General features: G+C 33.0%; 1 protein-coding gene across 1 annotated transcript in view; it reads left to right on the top strand.

Moving 5' to 3' along the window:
- LOC149075417 (SAM and SH3 domain-containing protein 1-like) overlaps window positions 1-18,713 on the top strand; it is a 315,786-nt gene that overhangs the window by 152,812 nt on the left and 144,261 nt on the right. Inside the window, exon 4 of the mRNA XM_089242704.1 lies at window positions 1,586-1,635. Coding sequence (XP_089098830.1) covers window positions 1,586-1,635 — 50 coding nt within the window. The remainder of the gene's footprint in view (window positions 1-1,585; window positions 1,636-18,713) is intronic.

The raw sequence follows: 18,713 nt of genomic DNA, 5'->3' as shown, positions 1-18,713 counted from the left end.
AGTGAAGCTCTTCCGATTCGGACGGTAGGCGGCAGCATCTTCCGATCATTATATCAGTTGTGCCACACATATAAATTGATTTGTTAGTGTATGTTTGCCGTACAACTCATCCCTTTTAGGGATCAAATGTTTACAAACTGCCTCTATAGTGATGGATATATCAGGTTTAGTGCGGTCGAGAACGTACAGAATTTTCTACGTGGCGAAATACCTTGAGGTTTCTGACTCTCATGCGTAAGGCGGCTATGAAGGAGAGCAGACTCATTGTCCTTCATCTTTGAACAAAAAACTTATTTGCTGTCCCAAGTGACGTCTAATTGTTAAAAAAAAAAATGGGATAAGAGACAGCAGTGCTCCTGGAAACCACAGACTGCCTCATCCACCATCTTGACACCAGTATTATAACTACAGCCAATCGATGTTTCTTTCCCCTGTCCTGTTTTTTTTCAAGGATTAGATGTCACGTTGAATAAAAACTGGTTTTGTCGCTCCAAAATGGTGGACTGGAGAAACCGCGAGACACCCAGGCTCTGTCGCAAGAAGCAACGTAAGCACTTCGGCCCCCCCCGGGGGGGGATTCAGGGCATCTCCGGTAAAACCAAAATTTATTGATATGTCAAAGATTACATATAGTGCAAGGAAATCAAAAAATTATGTAAATCGAAGAATTAAAATTAATCAAGTTAAAATCAAAGTGCAACGGGCACAGGTAATAAATAATCATAGGAAGTTGTAAAAAAAAAACCACACACCTTACGATTGTCTATGTAAGTTACACTATCGTCACACTTTCACTCAAACATATCGGATGAGTCATCCTAATATTTTCAGGAGATCTACTCCCTTGTGCACGTTCTACGTACTACGTCAATGAAATCATTACTGCCTAGCGCTATCTGTTTCAAATTATCGAAAAATCACTTTTTTTACTTTTCTTTTAAACTAATATTCATTTATTTCTTTGGGGTGAAATCAATCTCCACGTCATTTAATGCTTTTCTGTTCCCTTGATTATCCATTACTTGAAATATGAGAGTTTTTGTTTTTAGTACTAATGGAATATCGTATCATTAGTCAAATAATCGTTGATGGCATTTACGAATACGAGAAAGAACATGAGCATCGCTAATGATACATTTTAGTTTATCCACATGTATAGAAAACAAGTTTCCTAATTCAAACTCAAGCTTATATAGGATAAAAATAAACGCGTATCTCCAGGAAACGATTCATTTATCAAGAAACTGTCCACGATTTCGAGTCCATCGGATAAACTCTAAAAAAAAACAAACATAACACTTTACGTATTCACATTATTCCTTATTCAAGAACAAATTCCGTTCTGCAATCTTGTGAAATACTATCCAGAAATGTTCATAAAAGATTACGTCAAAGATACCGAAAATAAAATAACCAAATGATTAATACGATGTCCACTTTTGTTATTGTGTATATCTTTTCTGAGTGTATTTTTATATATCTTAATTCACAAGAAATATCCCGATTCTCACCCAAAAGAAGCTCTCTTAATCTGTTTCCAAAGAACTTTCCAGAAATATTTATTTATTTTCTTCCGTATTTCCAGATTACTTTCTGTAAATAGTAGAAGCATGGAAAAAGATCTCAACAAAAACGGTGAGTAAATCAATCATATTGCTATTGAACTGAGTTATAGTATATTTTTTGAGGGGATGTTTAAGAGAAATTTAATATTTCATGGGACCCTCTCTTTTGTGTTTCGATCGATTCCTGTTATGGACATTGAATAGTTTTTTTTATTATTATTCCAGGAAAAATTCGCTTATAGAATAATATTTCTTCGGAAACGATAAGGGAATTTTTATTATTTAATGAAACTTCAAATATGTTTCATTATTTCTTTTCTTCTTATAGATTATTCGATTTTTATAACAATAAAAAGATTATTTTTAAGTTTAAAAGCATCAAGTTAATGAAAAGGAAATGGATCCGGAATGATATTTGGGAGATAAAATGAGAAAGAATAATAGAGATCTTTTATATTAAAAATTAGCGCTTGGAATTTTTTTTGTTCTGAAATAATTGTAAAATTAGAAATGTCCTTAGATATATTACTACGTATTTTAATTTTGATTTTTTTAAACGTTTTTTCTTTTCATCTAAATGTTCAATTACGGGGTCGTATTTCGATCGTATAAAATATATTAAATTGAGTTTTTCAGAAACATAATCCGAAATTCAAATCATTAAAATGGTTTGGGAAATTTGGCATACAAATTAGAATCTTATTAACTTTTTATTGAGAAGATATACATCATAAAATTGTATCAGATATTTGTATTGTTCAATCAAATTCTATTTGATCTTGATCGAACCAGCTGCGGGGGACACATGACGTTGAAATGAAAATTTATTGCTGTATATTTTTCTTGTTAAAAATTCTTTAATGACATTTCAGTATCAATATAATAACAATTTCAGGTCTCTTAGTTTCAAAAAAAAAGAATGTTTCAACAATCTTGGCGCCTTATTTAGACACAAAGTGCAAGAGGCGACAAAAAACTGGAAAGGTCATTTTTTTTGGCATATATAAATGATTTGTAGCATGCATTTTGTATTATGAGAAGCCAGTGATGAATAATAAAAAAACGTTTTTATAGCATACATTTGCGAATTTTTCATAATTTTGAACTTTTTTTGTCAAAATGACCATGGAAATAAAATCTCACAATAAAATGGATGCTACGAATCATTGATATATGCTTACAGAGCAGAAAAAAAAATTGATGCTTTTCAAAGAAATTTGAGACGCGGGGTCAAAAAAGTACCAAAAAATGTCCGTTCCAGTTCGGCGCGTCTTGTCGTCTAAATAAGGCGCTATATATACTATATAAGCTTGTTCAAACACATATTTTTTAAACTAAGAGACCTAAAATTGTTATTATATGGATATACTTGGATTCCATATAATAATTCCATGGAAATTATATGGAACTTATCACGCCATGCGTAAAAGGTTGAAGATCCTTGTGTTAAGAAGTAGGCTATATGATACATAAGGGAAAATTTTTGTACTGCCATACCAAAAGTTTTAACAGCAAGAAGCACGAAGCTCTTATGAACAATCCAATAACAACACATTAATATGTAAAATATATTTAAATATACACATTTCCCGTCCCACATAATAGGAAATGTGTCTTTCGCCCGAGATTTCGAAAATACCCCATTTTAGTTTTTAGACTTCAGCGTCATTTGTTAATGTGTTTTGTAACTAATTTAGGTATTCTGGAAAATGAATAATCGGCGAGAACGAGTTTGAACTAGTTTCTGCGCCATCTGCTGTAAAAAATTGTAACTAATTTTGAAATTTTGTGTGACAAAGTTTACTGTTTTCCGAAGCACAATGCAGTAAAAGGAGGATTTTTCCATTGTCATTTTATTCATGTGGGCCGGTGAATTTTTGGGGGCCCGTCTTGTGCGCAGTAGCGCACGCAGTATTTGCACAAGACTAAAAATGCTATCCCTTTATACAGGGTATCCCAAAAATTTCGTGAATTCAAAAATTCCTAAACCTTTCTTCAATCTCTTCTGTGTCCAAAACGTCCGAATAGCATCAACCGGTGATGCGTGGCTGAGGTAAAGCAACTTCACCAATAGTTTTTTATCCACCAATGTCAGCAAAACAATCAAAGCCTTTTGTAAATGCCAGCAACTGGAACATTTAGAAACGAGCAATGAATCGTACACCTTGCATTTTGAAGGACTGTGATTTGCGTATTTGTCATAATTTTTTTTCGTGAAGCACCCTCTATCGACAAAAACGTGAACTAATATTTTATGTACCAAAAAATAAGACCTTTTCGAGAGAATTAATTTTCCTCTAACCGCTTTTAAATTTTTATGAATTTTTAAACTATTTATGAATTTGTGGGACGCCCTGTACATCATTCTCTAAGTTTTTGTTTTTGATTGATTCGGGCCGAAATCTTAAAGCGAAAAATAAGGACAAGCGAGCATTTTCGCGGAATCATTGTCATTCTGAATTCAGCAGGCTGAGTCAATGGAATGAGTAATGCCTCACAAATGACATGAGAAGTCCCAGAGAATGTAGAAAAAAACCAGAACAAGTGTGCTAACGATCCATAATCTCTTTAGCTCGTAACTCTGGAAGACCATTGGGTCAAGAAACATGCGGACACGTCTGAATAACACCAGCGAAACATCGAAACAATTAACTTGTAATGCCAGGCACATTCGGACTCAGGAAGGGATGATTGAGGGTGTGAGGAAAAACGTCAAAATTCAGTACTTATCACACTAGCTAGGAAAACAAGGCGCGAGATGGTAAAGTTAACACATGCGTGGTGAATTTCTTTTGCTGCTTATCATTTACGGCGCACCCAAAAGAGGGGGAGGCGATGGGATGAACGACGTTCTGAGTGTGTATGTACAGCGGAACCTCATTTATACGTCGTTCACTTATACGACTTTCACATTTATACGACTTTCACATTTATACGACGTTCAGTTTCAGTCGCAATTGGAGTTCCGGTAAAATAATTCATTTATTCGACTGGAAACCACTCGATTATTGGACACTTTCTACTTGGACTCGAACTCCGAATCCTTAAAAATACGTCACTAATATCCATCAATGCGCGCAATTTTCTGTAGACCAAGGGTGTTCGACTTTTAGGACAGTGCGGGCCGCTTCACTGACTGGAAATGTTCCACGGGCTCCTTTATTAAGTGATATGGAACAGCACAGCGGATCACTTAAGTGATTTCGAAGTGTGCCTCGGACAGCTTGAATGATCTAAGAATGCACCGCGGGTCACTTAAGTGCTCTAAAATTCTGCTGCGGTGATCTGTAAATATACTGCGGGTACTTCAGTGATCTATGACAATGTTCTACGATTGAATCGCTTTAGTGTTCTTGCACTGTGCCACGATGATTCGTAAATAGACACTACAGCAGGTATCTTCAATCCGTTGCTCGCGAGCACCACGGTGCTCCCTGAAGCCACCTCGTTTTTCTCAGCCACCTTGTTGGGCATTTTGCCTGTTGTGGCGTTGTATTTGTATTTGAAGTACTGATTTTGCGCTCGTGAGCACTTGATCGACGTTCCAATTAAGCACCTTGTGGAAATTGCATGCAAGGATTGAAACATCCTGATTGCATGCATTCGTATGTAAAACTTGCCGTAAGGGGTGCTCTTCTTTTCATGATGAGTACAGTCAGTGCTCTCGACTGCGAAAAAGTTGAAGAAAAGTGCAATACAGTGATCTACAACTGTTTCGGGGTTACTTACATAATCTGGAAATGAGTCAGGTAATTTAGTTTTTACAAAATTAGATTCGAGATCGCGGTCCACATTAGATGAGTCCGAGGGCCACATTTAGCCCGCGGGTCATGGGTTGAGCATATACGCTGTAGACAGTGGAAAGGCAAGATACAATCCAACACATTGAATTTATTTTAAAATATTCAAATAAATTTAAAGGATATTTTGTATGTCTCTTGGGGGGGGGGGATATTTTAAAATGAGTCTCAGTTATGCGACTCACGCATTTATACGACGTTTTCACCCGGTCCCTTGAACGTCGTATAAACGAGGTTCCACCGTACTATAGCTAAGAGAGGTCGTGCTTATGTAAGTGTTACACATAGAGCCCAGCAGGTGAAGGGGATAACAAAGCATTAGCATGTCACACCGTTTTGCTGGAAATAATCGATACCGAAGACCTTCTTATTACGAACTTTACTCGCCCACAGGCCCTTCCACGAAGAAGGACAGGAAGCGTCCACACCCAGAGAAGTAACCACACCCTCTTTGTCTCGACGGCACGTGACTTGAATCATGATCCACATTGGCCGAGATGTGAGGGAGGATTTGAAATAAAAAAATAATGACCAAGAAACAAAAACTATAAGAAACACAAAAAAAAATACAGCAACAAATGAAAGGGCGAAAACAAGATTGATTTTTAAATATCTCATCTGACAGATACCTTCCTGGGCATCATCCTTAGATACATCTTCGGCATCTCATGCTATCATCACCCGTTGAGTTGGTCTTGATGTGGCAAAGCTTTCGAGTGCGATAGAGTACTCAGACCTGCTCATCATCATCATCGTTGAAGGTCATTGACAGGATAGTCATACCTGAATTTGACAGCTTGTCATACTCACCTGCGTTAATCGATTAGCGTGACATCCAGCAGTGAAAGTGTTTAGTCTACTTAATGGACTCAATTTCCTATACGCAATAAATTTTATTCTCGAAACGGTGAATAATATCGGTAAGTACGACTGTGGAGATTGGATAAACGGATGATATAAGGAACGTGATTCTCTAAAGCATGATAAGGTTGGAAAAAGGGTGTTTCAGACAAAAGTGATTCATTCAGCCTGATAAAATCATTTTCCACCGATTTTGGTTCCATAATAACCAGCATGTTCTGCATCGGAGGCCGTGAAAGCCCCAGTGGTAAGTAGGAAACAGATATTCAATCAAAACTGCAATTTTCTTTTGATGGGTACATTTTCTGATTTCTTTTCACGTATTTTCAATAGATTATAATCATAACATTTTTATCTGATAGATTCAAATTTGAATTCAACACTCAATGGTCAGTGTATATTTTAATATAAAGTAGAACTTCTCGATAACGGACACTCATGGGACAAAAATTTCGTCTGCTGATGGGGAGGTACGATGGAGTGGAACCTCGTTCATACGACTTTTACATTTATACGACGTTTGGCCTTGGTTCCTATAAATTTCATTGTTAAAACTTTCATGTTATTGTGTGCGTAAAAGTAAACACTGTCGCGGTGATTAGGCATAGTCACCAATTGTTTCGATAAAGAAAGTTAGATTTAAGTTCTCTGTATTTCTCACTTTTACCTGCAATTATGAATAATCAATTCCCAAACAAAAATGAAATTTTGATAAATACGGAAAAATTTATAACCTTTCTTCTCTTCATTAAACCACATAATTATATTTACCCGTGATGATACGTTACCCATGTGATACGTGCACTTAACATATTTCGTAATAAAAACTAAATTAAGTGTGAAGAAGATAAAAACATTTTTATAACAACATTTATCAGTCTTATAATGTAGGCTTTTTTTTCACACGTTAACAACAAATACCATTAACCAACAATACCATTCGAATTGACCATCCTGGATCATAGTTATGTTCAGTTAATCAAGTAATTAATTGACGGATTATCATATTTACCAATACGAACTTAGGATTATACATAACCATCGTTCGATATGATAAATTCTCGATTTATAAACAAAAATTAATAAATTAGAGTTTCTAAAAAACAGAGTTTTTAACTGATTTTAATGTCTGCTATCGAGAGTGTCCGTTAAGGAAGATTCCACTGTACATGGTGAATACATGACCAATTTTTTTAAACTAATGATAATGATTTAAACATTAACAATTTTAATTTTAAAAAATTCATCGGGATTTTTATTTTTTGTATAAATATCTGTAACAAACTTTTTGATTTTAATGGAATTATTAATATTTTCAAGAGATAGAGTAGAGAAAAATCAGATTTTTTGAGACTTTTTACATTATCTTTATTAATCATGAATCAACTCCTATTTTCATGTTTAATACAACATTGACTTTTTTGCCTACACTCATCTTCTGAAATCAAGTAAAAAATATGACTTCCCATAAAAACAATTTTTTATGTTGAACCTTCCACAAGAGTCATAAAATGTATCAAAAGGCTTATGGCAAGGGTCTTCGACGCATGAACCGGGGGACACATTTGGTCCGCGGAGCTTTTTGTTTTGGCCCACCGGTAGTTTTCAGAAAATTATTGACAATATTGAAAAACGGTTAATTCTAGAGAATTAATGAAAAAGAAATAATTCTAAAATTATTAAAAGTGTATGTTTTTTAGTTTTATACGTCTGTGTTTTGTTATACAGTACATCTGTATTGAAAAAAAATTGATGAAAATTGGGAATTACTGAAAGAGAACTTTTTTTTAGAATTTTTTAAACAAATAATTTCAGAATTAGTGAAAAAATAACACACAAATCAATTAGACAAATAATTTCGTTATTTCTGATATAAATTATTACACAATAAATAGAAGAGTAATTGCGTAATTATTGAAAAAAAATGATTTCATTGAGAAGGAAAATAATTTCGGAATCACCAAAATTAATAATTAAATAATCATTTTAAGTGATTTCAGATTAAACTTAAACTCCGAATTATTTAATTTAATCAGTAATTAGTAAAAAACTTTTTCAGAATTAGTGAAAAAGTTATTTTATTTCTAATCAAATTCAGTAATTAACAAAAATATAATTTCATAAAATAAACAAAAGCCTTCCATTGTTTTAGTACCTGTTCAACTCGGGGTCCCTATTGACTCCTTCTACAGTATTAAGATGTCATTACACGAGTTGGTAGTCCGTAAACTCCGTGGGAATGTGGCTCGCCATGTCTGAAAGGTTGAAGACCTCTGGTTTATGGGATTAACCTTCTATGGTCCGGTGTTAATTTGAATATACGTGGGAAATACATAAAAATTACTTATAAAAAGGTAAAAAAACACTTCTTATACCTGATTTTTTCCTTCAATATTACAGAAAATTCATCTTGTAGCGTCATTTTCGAACAAAATAGGGCTATACAAGTACGATACTTGTTTATCTAAAACAAGATTTATCAGTGTCATTTTTCGAGGGCTGTTGAAATTTTACGCGTTCACAAATTTATAAAATCGCACTAAATTGAAAGGGGAAACTGGAAATAAAATTCAAAATAACAACTATTCACCTTTGTTGTGCAAGATTTTATCAGTTTATATATAACATTAAAATAAAAGCAAACTGTATGTACATTGTACCCTTCATTAATATTTTAGCTTACTGAAAAATCTACTCTAATCTATTAAAATTGCTATATTGATATAGCAATTTAATATATATGCTTCAAATAAAAGAGAGTATACTAACAGCACCCATTCACATCTGTTCTTAATATGGAAAAAAATTCAGCACGTTTTTAAAACCATGGAGAATTAAAAATCAGCCCTCTAAAATTCACATAATTATTAATAATTTTTTTAAAATTTAAATCCTTATTTTAGAAAGAATACAACCCCGCAAAATCCATTCGCTTATGTCTTATGTGGAATTTAAAATATAAATTCATCCTAAATATTAGAAAAATGTATTTTTACATATTCGTTGCGTGCTGATGACGAGAGAAGAGAGAAAAAACTGCATATTTGAAAACTGCTAAATGAGAAAATTCTCAAAGTTTTTTTTGGAATTTTATTTCTCAAGTCAAATCAAAAGAATTGAAGTGAATGTTTCTAGCAAAATAAAAGAAAAAGTACTTAGTATATATATATATATTTATGCGTCGCATAGTCAATTATCTTGATGAATTTCTTGCCCAAGAGAATGATTTTTTTAATACTTCAAAAGCTAAGCTTGAACTTGAAGAACTTTTCAACATGCAAATTACATGCATGAGTTTTTCTTTTCTTATTGGAGAAAGCAAAAATGAGGGATTTGTTTTTTTTCCTCTTATGTATAATTTGCGACTGAAAACAAAGAAATGTTTGTATGTTATAAGTCCATAACCACATATATTTAGTTCTCTTTTTACATATTTTTCTCTTCTGCACTCAAATTATAAACGCCTTTGCGTGACGAATCGACTTCCGAATCCTTTTTTCTCAAGCTGTCCACTTAAGTAAGAAGGCGTTATGTCAGAAAATTTGGTTTTTAAGCAAAACGTGACCGTGTTTCTTTTGCACTTCAAACATGTTTCAGTGAAACGTGCTGTTACCGCCATTGATGGAAAAAAGAAAAATAATAATTATGTACTTGACGTTTGAATAAGAGTGGCACTTGTGAGTTGTTATGTAATTTCTAATTACGGCGGCTTATAATTATTGTTATTTTTTGGTACTTATACGTGGACAAGAACCCCCTTTGAATCGAATTACTAATGACACCCTTCAAGTAAAATAATTAACTTTTGATTATGAAACATTCATTATTCTTGAAAATGTAAAAATTTGAAATCGTTAGCAAAAACCGTAACTATTTTTTGTATCTTCCACTTTACATTTGATTTTTGATTGTATTAATTTTATTTTGGTATGTACTGATTATGAAGAAATATCTGTCGGGTTTTAAATACAGTTTATGTGATGAAGGTTTAAATTTAGACTATTATTAATAAGAAAATTGTTTCGCGAAAACTATTAGTCTATTTTAAGTTGAAAGCTCATTCTGGTCATGTTGTTTAAAATGAATTTTTGCTATATACTTATAGATTTCTTTTCAAAGAATGTGAAAAAAAAAATTAATCACATCAAGACATTTTTATTTCGTGAAAGAAAGGTATCTTATATCATTTCTAAATTTCAACTATGCATGCAGAAGCAGTAACATACGTCAGTATTTTCAAATACTGTACGTGTACCACAAAATAAATAACTGTCTATATTTTTTGCAACATCGTGTAAATTAATGAATTTAATCAGAAAAAAAACTAATGCAACTATAAAGGTAACGTGAATTATGTGATTTTGATTAAAATCATAAAATTATGTGATTTTGAACATGGTATGACGAAAAAAGTCTTGACAATCAAATTCGGTTATAACGAGGTTGATGTTTTCAAGACCTTTCAAGTAAGAAAAATAATATCAGAGAGAGATAGGTTAAATACTATCCAAGTTTTTATTTAATCATGATAAGTGTAATCATATTTTAATGAGAAATACAATAAAATCTCGACAAATCGAAGTGCAGCGGCCAACAAAAAAGTTCATGTTATCGTTTGTTCGAATTTGTATTTGTATTTAATTTGACTTATCGAAAATTCCGAAAGAGTTGGAATTCCGGAAATTGGGAAAGAGAAATTTTTTTTAAAAAATAACAAGCACTTTTTACGTACATCGTATTAGTAAAATATGTCAAACTACTGGAGATGAAGAAATTCGAAAAGTTAAGATTCAATTTAATCATGTTTAATTATTTGAATGAGAACATTTAGCAATAAACTAGACGTACATACTGTATTATGCAAACTGATGCATACATGGTACTTGTATAAATGAAACGACTCATAAATATAGTGTATACAAGATTATTTTCTGTCGAAAAAAAGGTGTGATTTTTGACTTGCCTCTTTTTCTTTGTCCTCCTCTCGTGAGAAAGTTATTGTTTTTTTGCAAGCAGACAACGTAACCTGCCAAATTCTAATGGTAAATTAATCCTTCTGAATTTTATTGCTAAATGAATCTATTGTCAAATTCAATTTAATTAAATGGATCTGCTAAATTCTATAGCTAAAATTGATATTTTTTAAATTTTTCTCATTCCTGAATACTTCGGCTTAAAAGGAAAAACTTCGAGAGGGTTAAAGAAAAATTTTAACACTAAAGTACAAAAAAGTTTTGGGCTGAGTGAAAGCTTCGACTTCAACTGATAATCAAGTTATCGGAGTTCGTTTTATCGCGAAGTGACTATATGAAAAATCGGAATCATATACACGGGGCTCCATAAATCGTCGCCAAAAACGTTACTAATTATAAGCGGGATCGGAAATTATTATGTATAAATACCCTTGGCAGGAAAATAAAGTGCTATAGAAAGTCTGCGGTGAATTGAAATGTAATTAACGTAATTTAAGTAATAAGTAACGTTGTAAGTAATGTATGTTGAACATGACAAATATTGGGGATGAATATTCATAGTCTAATCTGTTATTGTAAGATCTTCTGATGTTATTAATCGGCATTCCTGATTTTAGCAAAGATTGAGAATCAAGTTAATACTCTTTGAAAAATGAGAAATGTTTTTTTTTGCAAAAAAGTCAAGCAAAATTACGGGAAAGAAAATATCCCGTATACGGGTCACACCAAAAAGTAAGTCAGGCGCCAAGTATGTAATAAATCGTATTTTATCGTTTGGTACAGTATCAATAGAACAGACACGTATTTTCTTTAAGAGATGAACTATAGTTCTAGGAATTCTTTGGAAAACGTCGTCGAAACGGAAGCAAAAGTGTCGTTATATCAGTGGTCGTTCATTATAAGCAATCCTTGCTTATAATGAACTGACATTATTCTCTACGGCAGAGGAGCACAATTCCACCACCTCCAGCCCGCGGGCCAAATGTGGCTCGTCAAGGGACCCCACTCGGCCCGCGCAAGTTGTTCATGTAGAAAAGTTTAAACATACACAACACGGTAAATACCTAAGCTGGAAATGTTTCTTTCACAAAAATACCTGATATCTCAAAAATATCAAGGATTGCAAAATTGCCAGTTACAGCTGAAAAATTATCAGAGGCAAGCACTGTTTCTATTTACAGCCAAAATATTTGTCAATGGCAAATAAAGGAGACACTTAAAGCCGAAAAAATTTTCACAGGCAAGTAAATGTGCCATTTGCAGCCAAAAAATTTGTCAATGGTCAGTAATAATTTCGTAAGTAATTTAGACAAATAAGTAAGCGCCAACTATCACTGAAAATGCTGGATACTGCGAGTCAAAATGTATTTCATAAAAAAAATATGTTCAACAAATATATAAAATTAATATATTTATTTGACTATAATTATGTAATTATGATAGAGTCATAATTATCATAATGTAATTTATAAGTCATGAAAATAATCGTAATTATTGATTTCAAGAACTCAACTTATCCTCGTGGAAAATAGGAGAAAAAACGGGACAATTTGTAGAAAAGTTTTGATAGCGAAAATTACGGGGATATCCCACAAAATACGGGTAACATAGTCACTCTTTGTAACAAGTTCCTGGCCCGCCAGCTGCAGAAATACTGCATATCTGGCCCATGGACCAAAAAGTTTGCGCACCCCCTTTTCTATGGGATCCAGATGAGACTGGGGATTAATGACGTTATAGCTGAGGTCGTTAAATTCAAAGTTGTTATAACCTAGTCTGCCTGTGGTTATGTACAGGCCGACTACGCGTCTAGTTTTCATCGCAAAATTTGCACATTATGATATGCATTATTTGCGCACATTATGATTTATTTGCCACAAATTTCAGTTTGGCAGTCTTTGATCAATAATTATTCGCATATTGGCCATATCCGGCTCAATGCTTCGTCTTTGTCTCAATAAAATATGGTCAGCCATTACTGTCCGTATTTTATGAGTGCGGAATATGTGTGTGTGTGGTTACCTCATAATGTTTTATTTATTTTTCATTACTGATAGACTCCATGATGGTGATGGAAGAGTATAATAATAGTAAAATAAAATGATAATATTGAAAAAAAATCACCTCAAAATGGCCTCACAAAGTTGTTGGGAGTTGTTTCGACGTGTGACAATAAAAGCACGAAATAGCAAATAAAACATTTTGCTGTTAATAATATATAGTGTCAATTTACAACATAACCAATTTTTGACTTACGTTGTATTTGCGCAACGCTTTGATTGAAATTTTTTTTTCACATTTTACGTTAACATTTTTGTATGGAATGAACATTTTTGGGAACTAAAAGGTCTAATGAGTGTCATAAGTATATTTTAAAGTTTGTTTAAAATGAACTTTGATTTTTCAGAATTTTTTTTCAAAAATTAAATTTTCAGAAATTTTGTTCCGATTTTTCGAATTTTTTTTCCTAACCATGAACAGAAATAAATTCTGTAAAAATATGAAAAAATATTTTTTTCCCCAAATCTTTTTTTGTCCAGAGGCTACACGAGGTTCCGAAAAATGTAATTATTAATTATTTTTATTAAACTAAGATAGTTAATTTAAATTAATTAGAAAGGTAATTAATTGGAAATTTACATTAATTACAAAAAAACATGACAAATTGATCTCCAATTTTTGAATCTTCGAAAATATGTTATTTAAGTAGCCAGTCATCATATACATAAAAAAACTTGTGAAATTCGGTCATGAATTGTCAGCAGTCAAAAATGGGATAATCGGCTTATTATTTACCTCTTATTATTTATCTAAAAAAACTATATATAAAAGAAATTGGCGTCACACACACACATGGTATGAACATAATCAATCTACTAAATCGAGAAATAATAAATCAAACCTTTATAATAACCGAAAGAAATCAATCCTCTGAAAATTTGGGGATTTGGTAAAAATGTTTCTCAAAAAGTGATTAATCACAACGCGCAGATATTGAAACATTTCCCGCAATTCATGTAGCCGCTACATAATTTTATGCCAAATAAATACCGTGTGCTCTATATATATTGTTTTTTAGTTTAACCGTCAGATGTTCTACGAATTATTTGTTTGTGCACTTTATGCAGATCTGCAAATTGTTTCTTCTTTTTATGTGCTTTTTTGCCCAGTCCGAAAGTTTCCCCTCCTATTTATGTATCTTTTTCGTTGGTCTTCAAATTATTTCTCCTATTTATTTATTTAATATTGTTTATATTTCTCCTACTTATTCAACTGTTTATTTATTTAATAGTTTATTTATTGCCTGTCCGCAAATTATTTATTCGGTTCATTTATTTTAGATACGCAAATTAGCTCTAGCATTTTTGAATTTTTTGCCGGTTCGCAATTATTCCAACCATTCCATAATAATTATTGAAATACTTTCACTGGTTCGTAAGTGGTAAAAAGTTGGAAAAACCATTGGTTAAAGAAGTTTTATTTCTTATACTTCTCCAAAATATCATTTTGGGAAAGTGAATTTATTAAAAACAGAATTTACATGTTTTGGCGATATTTTTAATAGTTTAATTATTTTTTGAATTACTGTAAAATTTCTGTTACTATCGGGAACTCAACGTATGTATTTAAGTGTCAGTAAAATAATATTGTAGAGTATAGCGAAAATAAACAATATAAAAATTGCATATTTTTATTGGCTTCTTAGAACTTCGAAGTTGAAAGGGATTCTAAACGTATAACCTAATTCTTTCGGAATCAAAAAACGTCACCACAAATTACTATTGATAAAGGAATTCGCAAAATTTAATATAATATCTTGATTCACAGAGTATTATACTACTGTGAGCGAATATAATTTCAAATATAATTTTATGAATCAAGTTATGGAACTGAAAAAGAAATTTTCTATCTCGTACATGTGGATGCCGACTTCTTTGCGAAATTCGTATGCAAATCACGTTATAGATTGACTTTTTCTTTTTCTCGTGTAATAAATTCAATCTTTTGAAGTGGAAAAAAAAAACAGACGATATAAGTTAAAGCATACAAGTGCAAAAGCAACAACATACGGCGTATGCAAAGGTGCATGAAGAGAAAATTTAACGCTAGGGCGGATTTGATTTGTAATGGCTTTTACGCGATTCGACACCGAAAAATAAGAATGAATCAAATTTAAAACGAAATTTTCTAAGACTTGCACCAAATAACACTCTGAAAAAAAATACAAGAAAATAACTTTTGGTAATTTTCATGATACCGTGGAATCCCGTTATAACGAAGTCCAAGAGACCGGAGAAATCGCTTTGTTACAACGAAATTTCGTTATAAAGGAATTCCAGGTTTTTGCATCGTTCCTATGAAAACTTATCTGAGGAATTTGAAAAGTGTTCGTTAAAACAACATTTTCGCTATAACGGTATTTGTTGAAACGGGATTCGACTGTAGTCTCGTCCCCTATGTTTATAATACATTACCAACTTATCACAATATAGAAAATAACTAATCGTAAAATATACCGTATGTATTTAGGTACCAGAAAAATCAATTTCTAAGGTACACAAGAAAATCTACAATATCGAATCAAATATTTTTATAGACTTCTTAGAGTTTGGAAGTTGAAATGAATTCAAACCGAATAACTCCATTCTTTCGGAACCAAAAACGTCACCACAAATTATGATTGATAAATATATATTTACAATTTAACACAATATTTTGATTCAGAACAATAATAATTACACTGATGAAATATAAATATCCATGGATCGATATAAGTTATGGAACTAAAAATGAAAAACTCCATCTCGCTCATGTAGATGCCGATTTCTTTGCGAAATTCCCTTGCAAATAATGTTATAGATTGACTTTTTCCTTTTCTTCTTGTACTAAATTCAATCTTTTGAAGTCAAAATATATATACATAATAAAAGTAAAAAATATACAAGAGGCAAAAAAGGGGAACGAACAAAGAGCAAAAGCAACAACATACGGCGTATGCAAAGGTGCATGAAGAGAAAATTTAACGCTAGGGCGGCTTTGACTTGTAATGGCTTTTACGCGATTCGACACCGAAAAATAAGAAGGAATCCAATTTAAAGCGAAGTTTTCTAAGACTTGCACCAAATAACACTCTGGAAGAAAAAAAAATACAGGAAAATAACTTTTTGTAAAAAAAAAAGGTATTTTCTTTTGGTGTTTACGATCAGCAATCTGACAAAATATTCATGCGCTTCACTGTATTTTCAGATAGTCTTGCCCCTATGTTTATAATACATTACCAAACTAGCAGGATATAGAAAATAACCTTTTCTTTTTTTAAGAATGTGCTATAGTCACTATAGGACGTTTAAGACTACCTACCGCGCGATAAGAGCAATAATGATTCCCCAAGGAGAAAATTTTTCTGGAGTAGGTAATTGTGATTCTGAACTATACGAACACAATGAGTCCATACTAAGGCTTGTTTTTAACGTGGAAGACTATTTTATGATTCACCAGAAAGTGTGATGGATTCAAGAATCTTCAAAGTTTTGCAGGTTCAGTACTGGAGTGCGAGTAGCGAAGTGGTAAGAAGCTCGTCTACCACGAGGATGGGTGCCATCAAGTCCGCGCCTTCGATCCTGGGGAAAAACATTGACATGTGCTTTTGCCACCGGACCTGAGTCGTTTACTGATAGATGGCGTCTTTTGCATATGCCCTCGCAAAGGACCTTCCATGCTCATGACTAGTAAGGAAGTACTGTATACCATGAATTTCTGAATAGAGAAAGATTTTCGACACAACTCGATCGGTAGTAAATTGCTGTATGGAAATATAACCGGAGTCAGTGTGCGACAGAGTACAGGGGGGTGTCCCATAAATTCGTGAATATTTTAATAATTCTTGAAAATGGAATTAATCGGTGCATTTGAATGCGGTTTGCGAAAAAGTTATTCTTACGAATTTAGCTAGAGAAAATAGTTCAAATTTTGTCGATAGAGGACTCTGCACGAAATCAAATCACAGAATTCTGGACTGGAACTTTGAAACCTTTCTTCACCCCCTTCCGTGTTCGAAACGTTCGTAAAGCCGCCAATTCATGGCTGAGTTAAAACAATTTCACCAACAGTTTTAGATCCACCAAGTGCTCCAGTGGCAGAAAATGTTTTTGAATTGAACTATTAATCGCAAACCCTACATTTTATAGGACTCTGGTTTTGCTTATTTCCAGTGATTTGTTTTGTGCAGTGCCTCCTATTGGCAAAAATATGAACTTTTTTTCTGCTAAAAAAGAAAAACTCCCTTCGAGAGAAAACCGGTTTACGCAAACCGCATTCAAATATACCAAATTCTTATAATTTTATAAATTTTCTAACTAGTTATGAATTTATGGGACACCCTGTATAACACGACTTTCTTTAGAAAGAAAAATTTCTGCATAGCAATACAACCGGAGTTATCACGAGGCGAATTGATGAATGGTATTTGCAACTATACTCATGTCCAAACTTTAAGTCTGAACGCTGTTTCGGACCAAGAAGGAAATTACATAAGTTATTTCATGAATAATACTTATTATCATTCTATTAAAAATGAGTATCTTTTCATTATTCAACTATATGGTCTGCATTCTAATCACATATGAATCCTTTAGACAGAGTTGTCCGGGCTAATTGTATCTAAACGTAACATCTTATAGTGAGAACAACATATGATTCCTATAATTTAAGTTACATGGAAGAGCACAACTCCACAAATTGTTTTCAGTTTAATGTGAGCACCATTGGTGGCTCTGCAGATGTCCAAACGGTATTTAGTAGCATATCACTAAGTACTTAGTTGCATATGAGATGATATTGCATCAACTGTTGCAGCCGTTGTTTCAAATCTTGTGGGAGGCTTCACATTCCACTCAGTTCCTACACGGCGTTTAACGCGCGCGTCACTGTAAATTCAGATAGTTTAATCAAATAAATTCTAAGATGGATAAATTCTAAGCACTCACTGAATCTCCGGTTGTGGTGTCCACATGCTACTACTAAACTGCACGTGTACCTCGTAAACATTACTCTGAGGAACTTTCGGTGGATTAGGGCATGTCGGATTATGCCGTGTATGTGTAGTGCAGCCGCTCATTAAAACCACTGATAATTTTATCATTTGGGTATTATTACCACTTTTGCAAAGAACGGAGCGGACCAATATCTTAACGTGGGGAAAAATTCGTTTATAGTTGTCAGGAATTCGAATAAAGGTATCAATTTTTTTTTCCGTTGAAAATTTATTGGGCATTTTGAAACTAAGTTTTAACCAAAATTGTTCCCCCGTAAGTTATCGTTATCAGGCTGCAATACTGTGTAGATGGCTAGGAAGTGTTCCTCCCCCCGACTCCGTTGTTGGTAGACATTTCTGTACTATAATGTCGTAATCAGGTCACAGTATTCGTAGTATTCGATGTGGTCCATATAAGTGCGGAGTGATTTTCAATGGCCTTTCTATACTAAAAAAAACTGTTCAGTTCTTGATCAGTTTC

Source organism: Pholcus phalangioides, unplaced genomic scaffold, assembly GCF_987345545.1.
Source record: "Pholcus phalangioides strain wild (caught in Gottingen) unplaced genomic scaffold, Ppha-v1.0 ptg000015l_1, whole genome shotgun sequence".
NCBI classification, from domain to species: domain Eukaryota; kingdom Metazoa; phylum Arthropoda; class Arachnida; order Araneae; family Pholcidae; genus Pholcus; species Pholcus phalangioides.
This window is presented reverse-complemented; position numbering and strand designations above follow the sequence as displayed.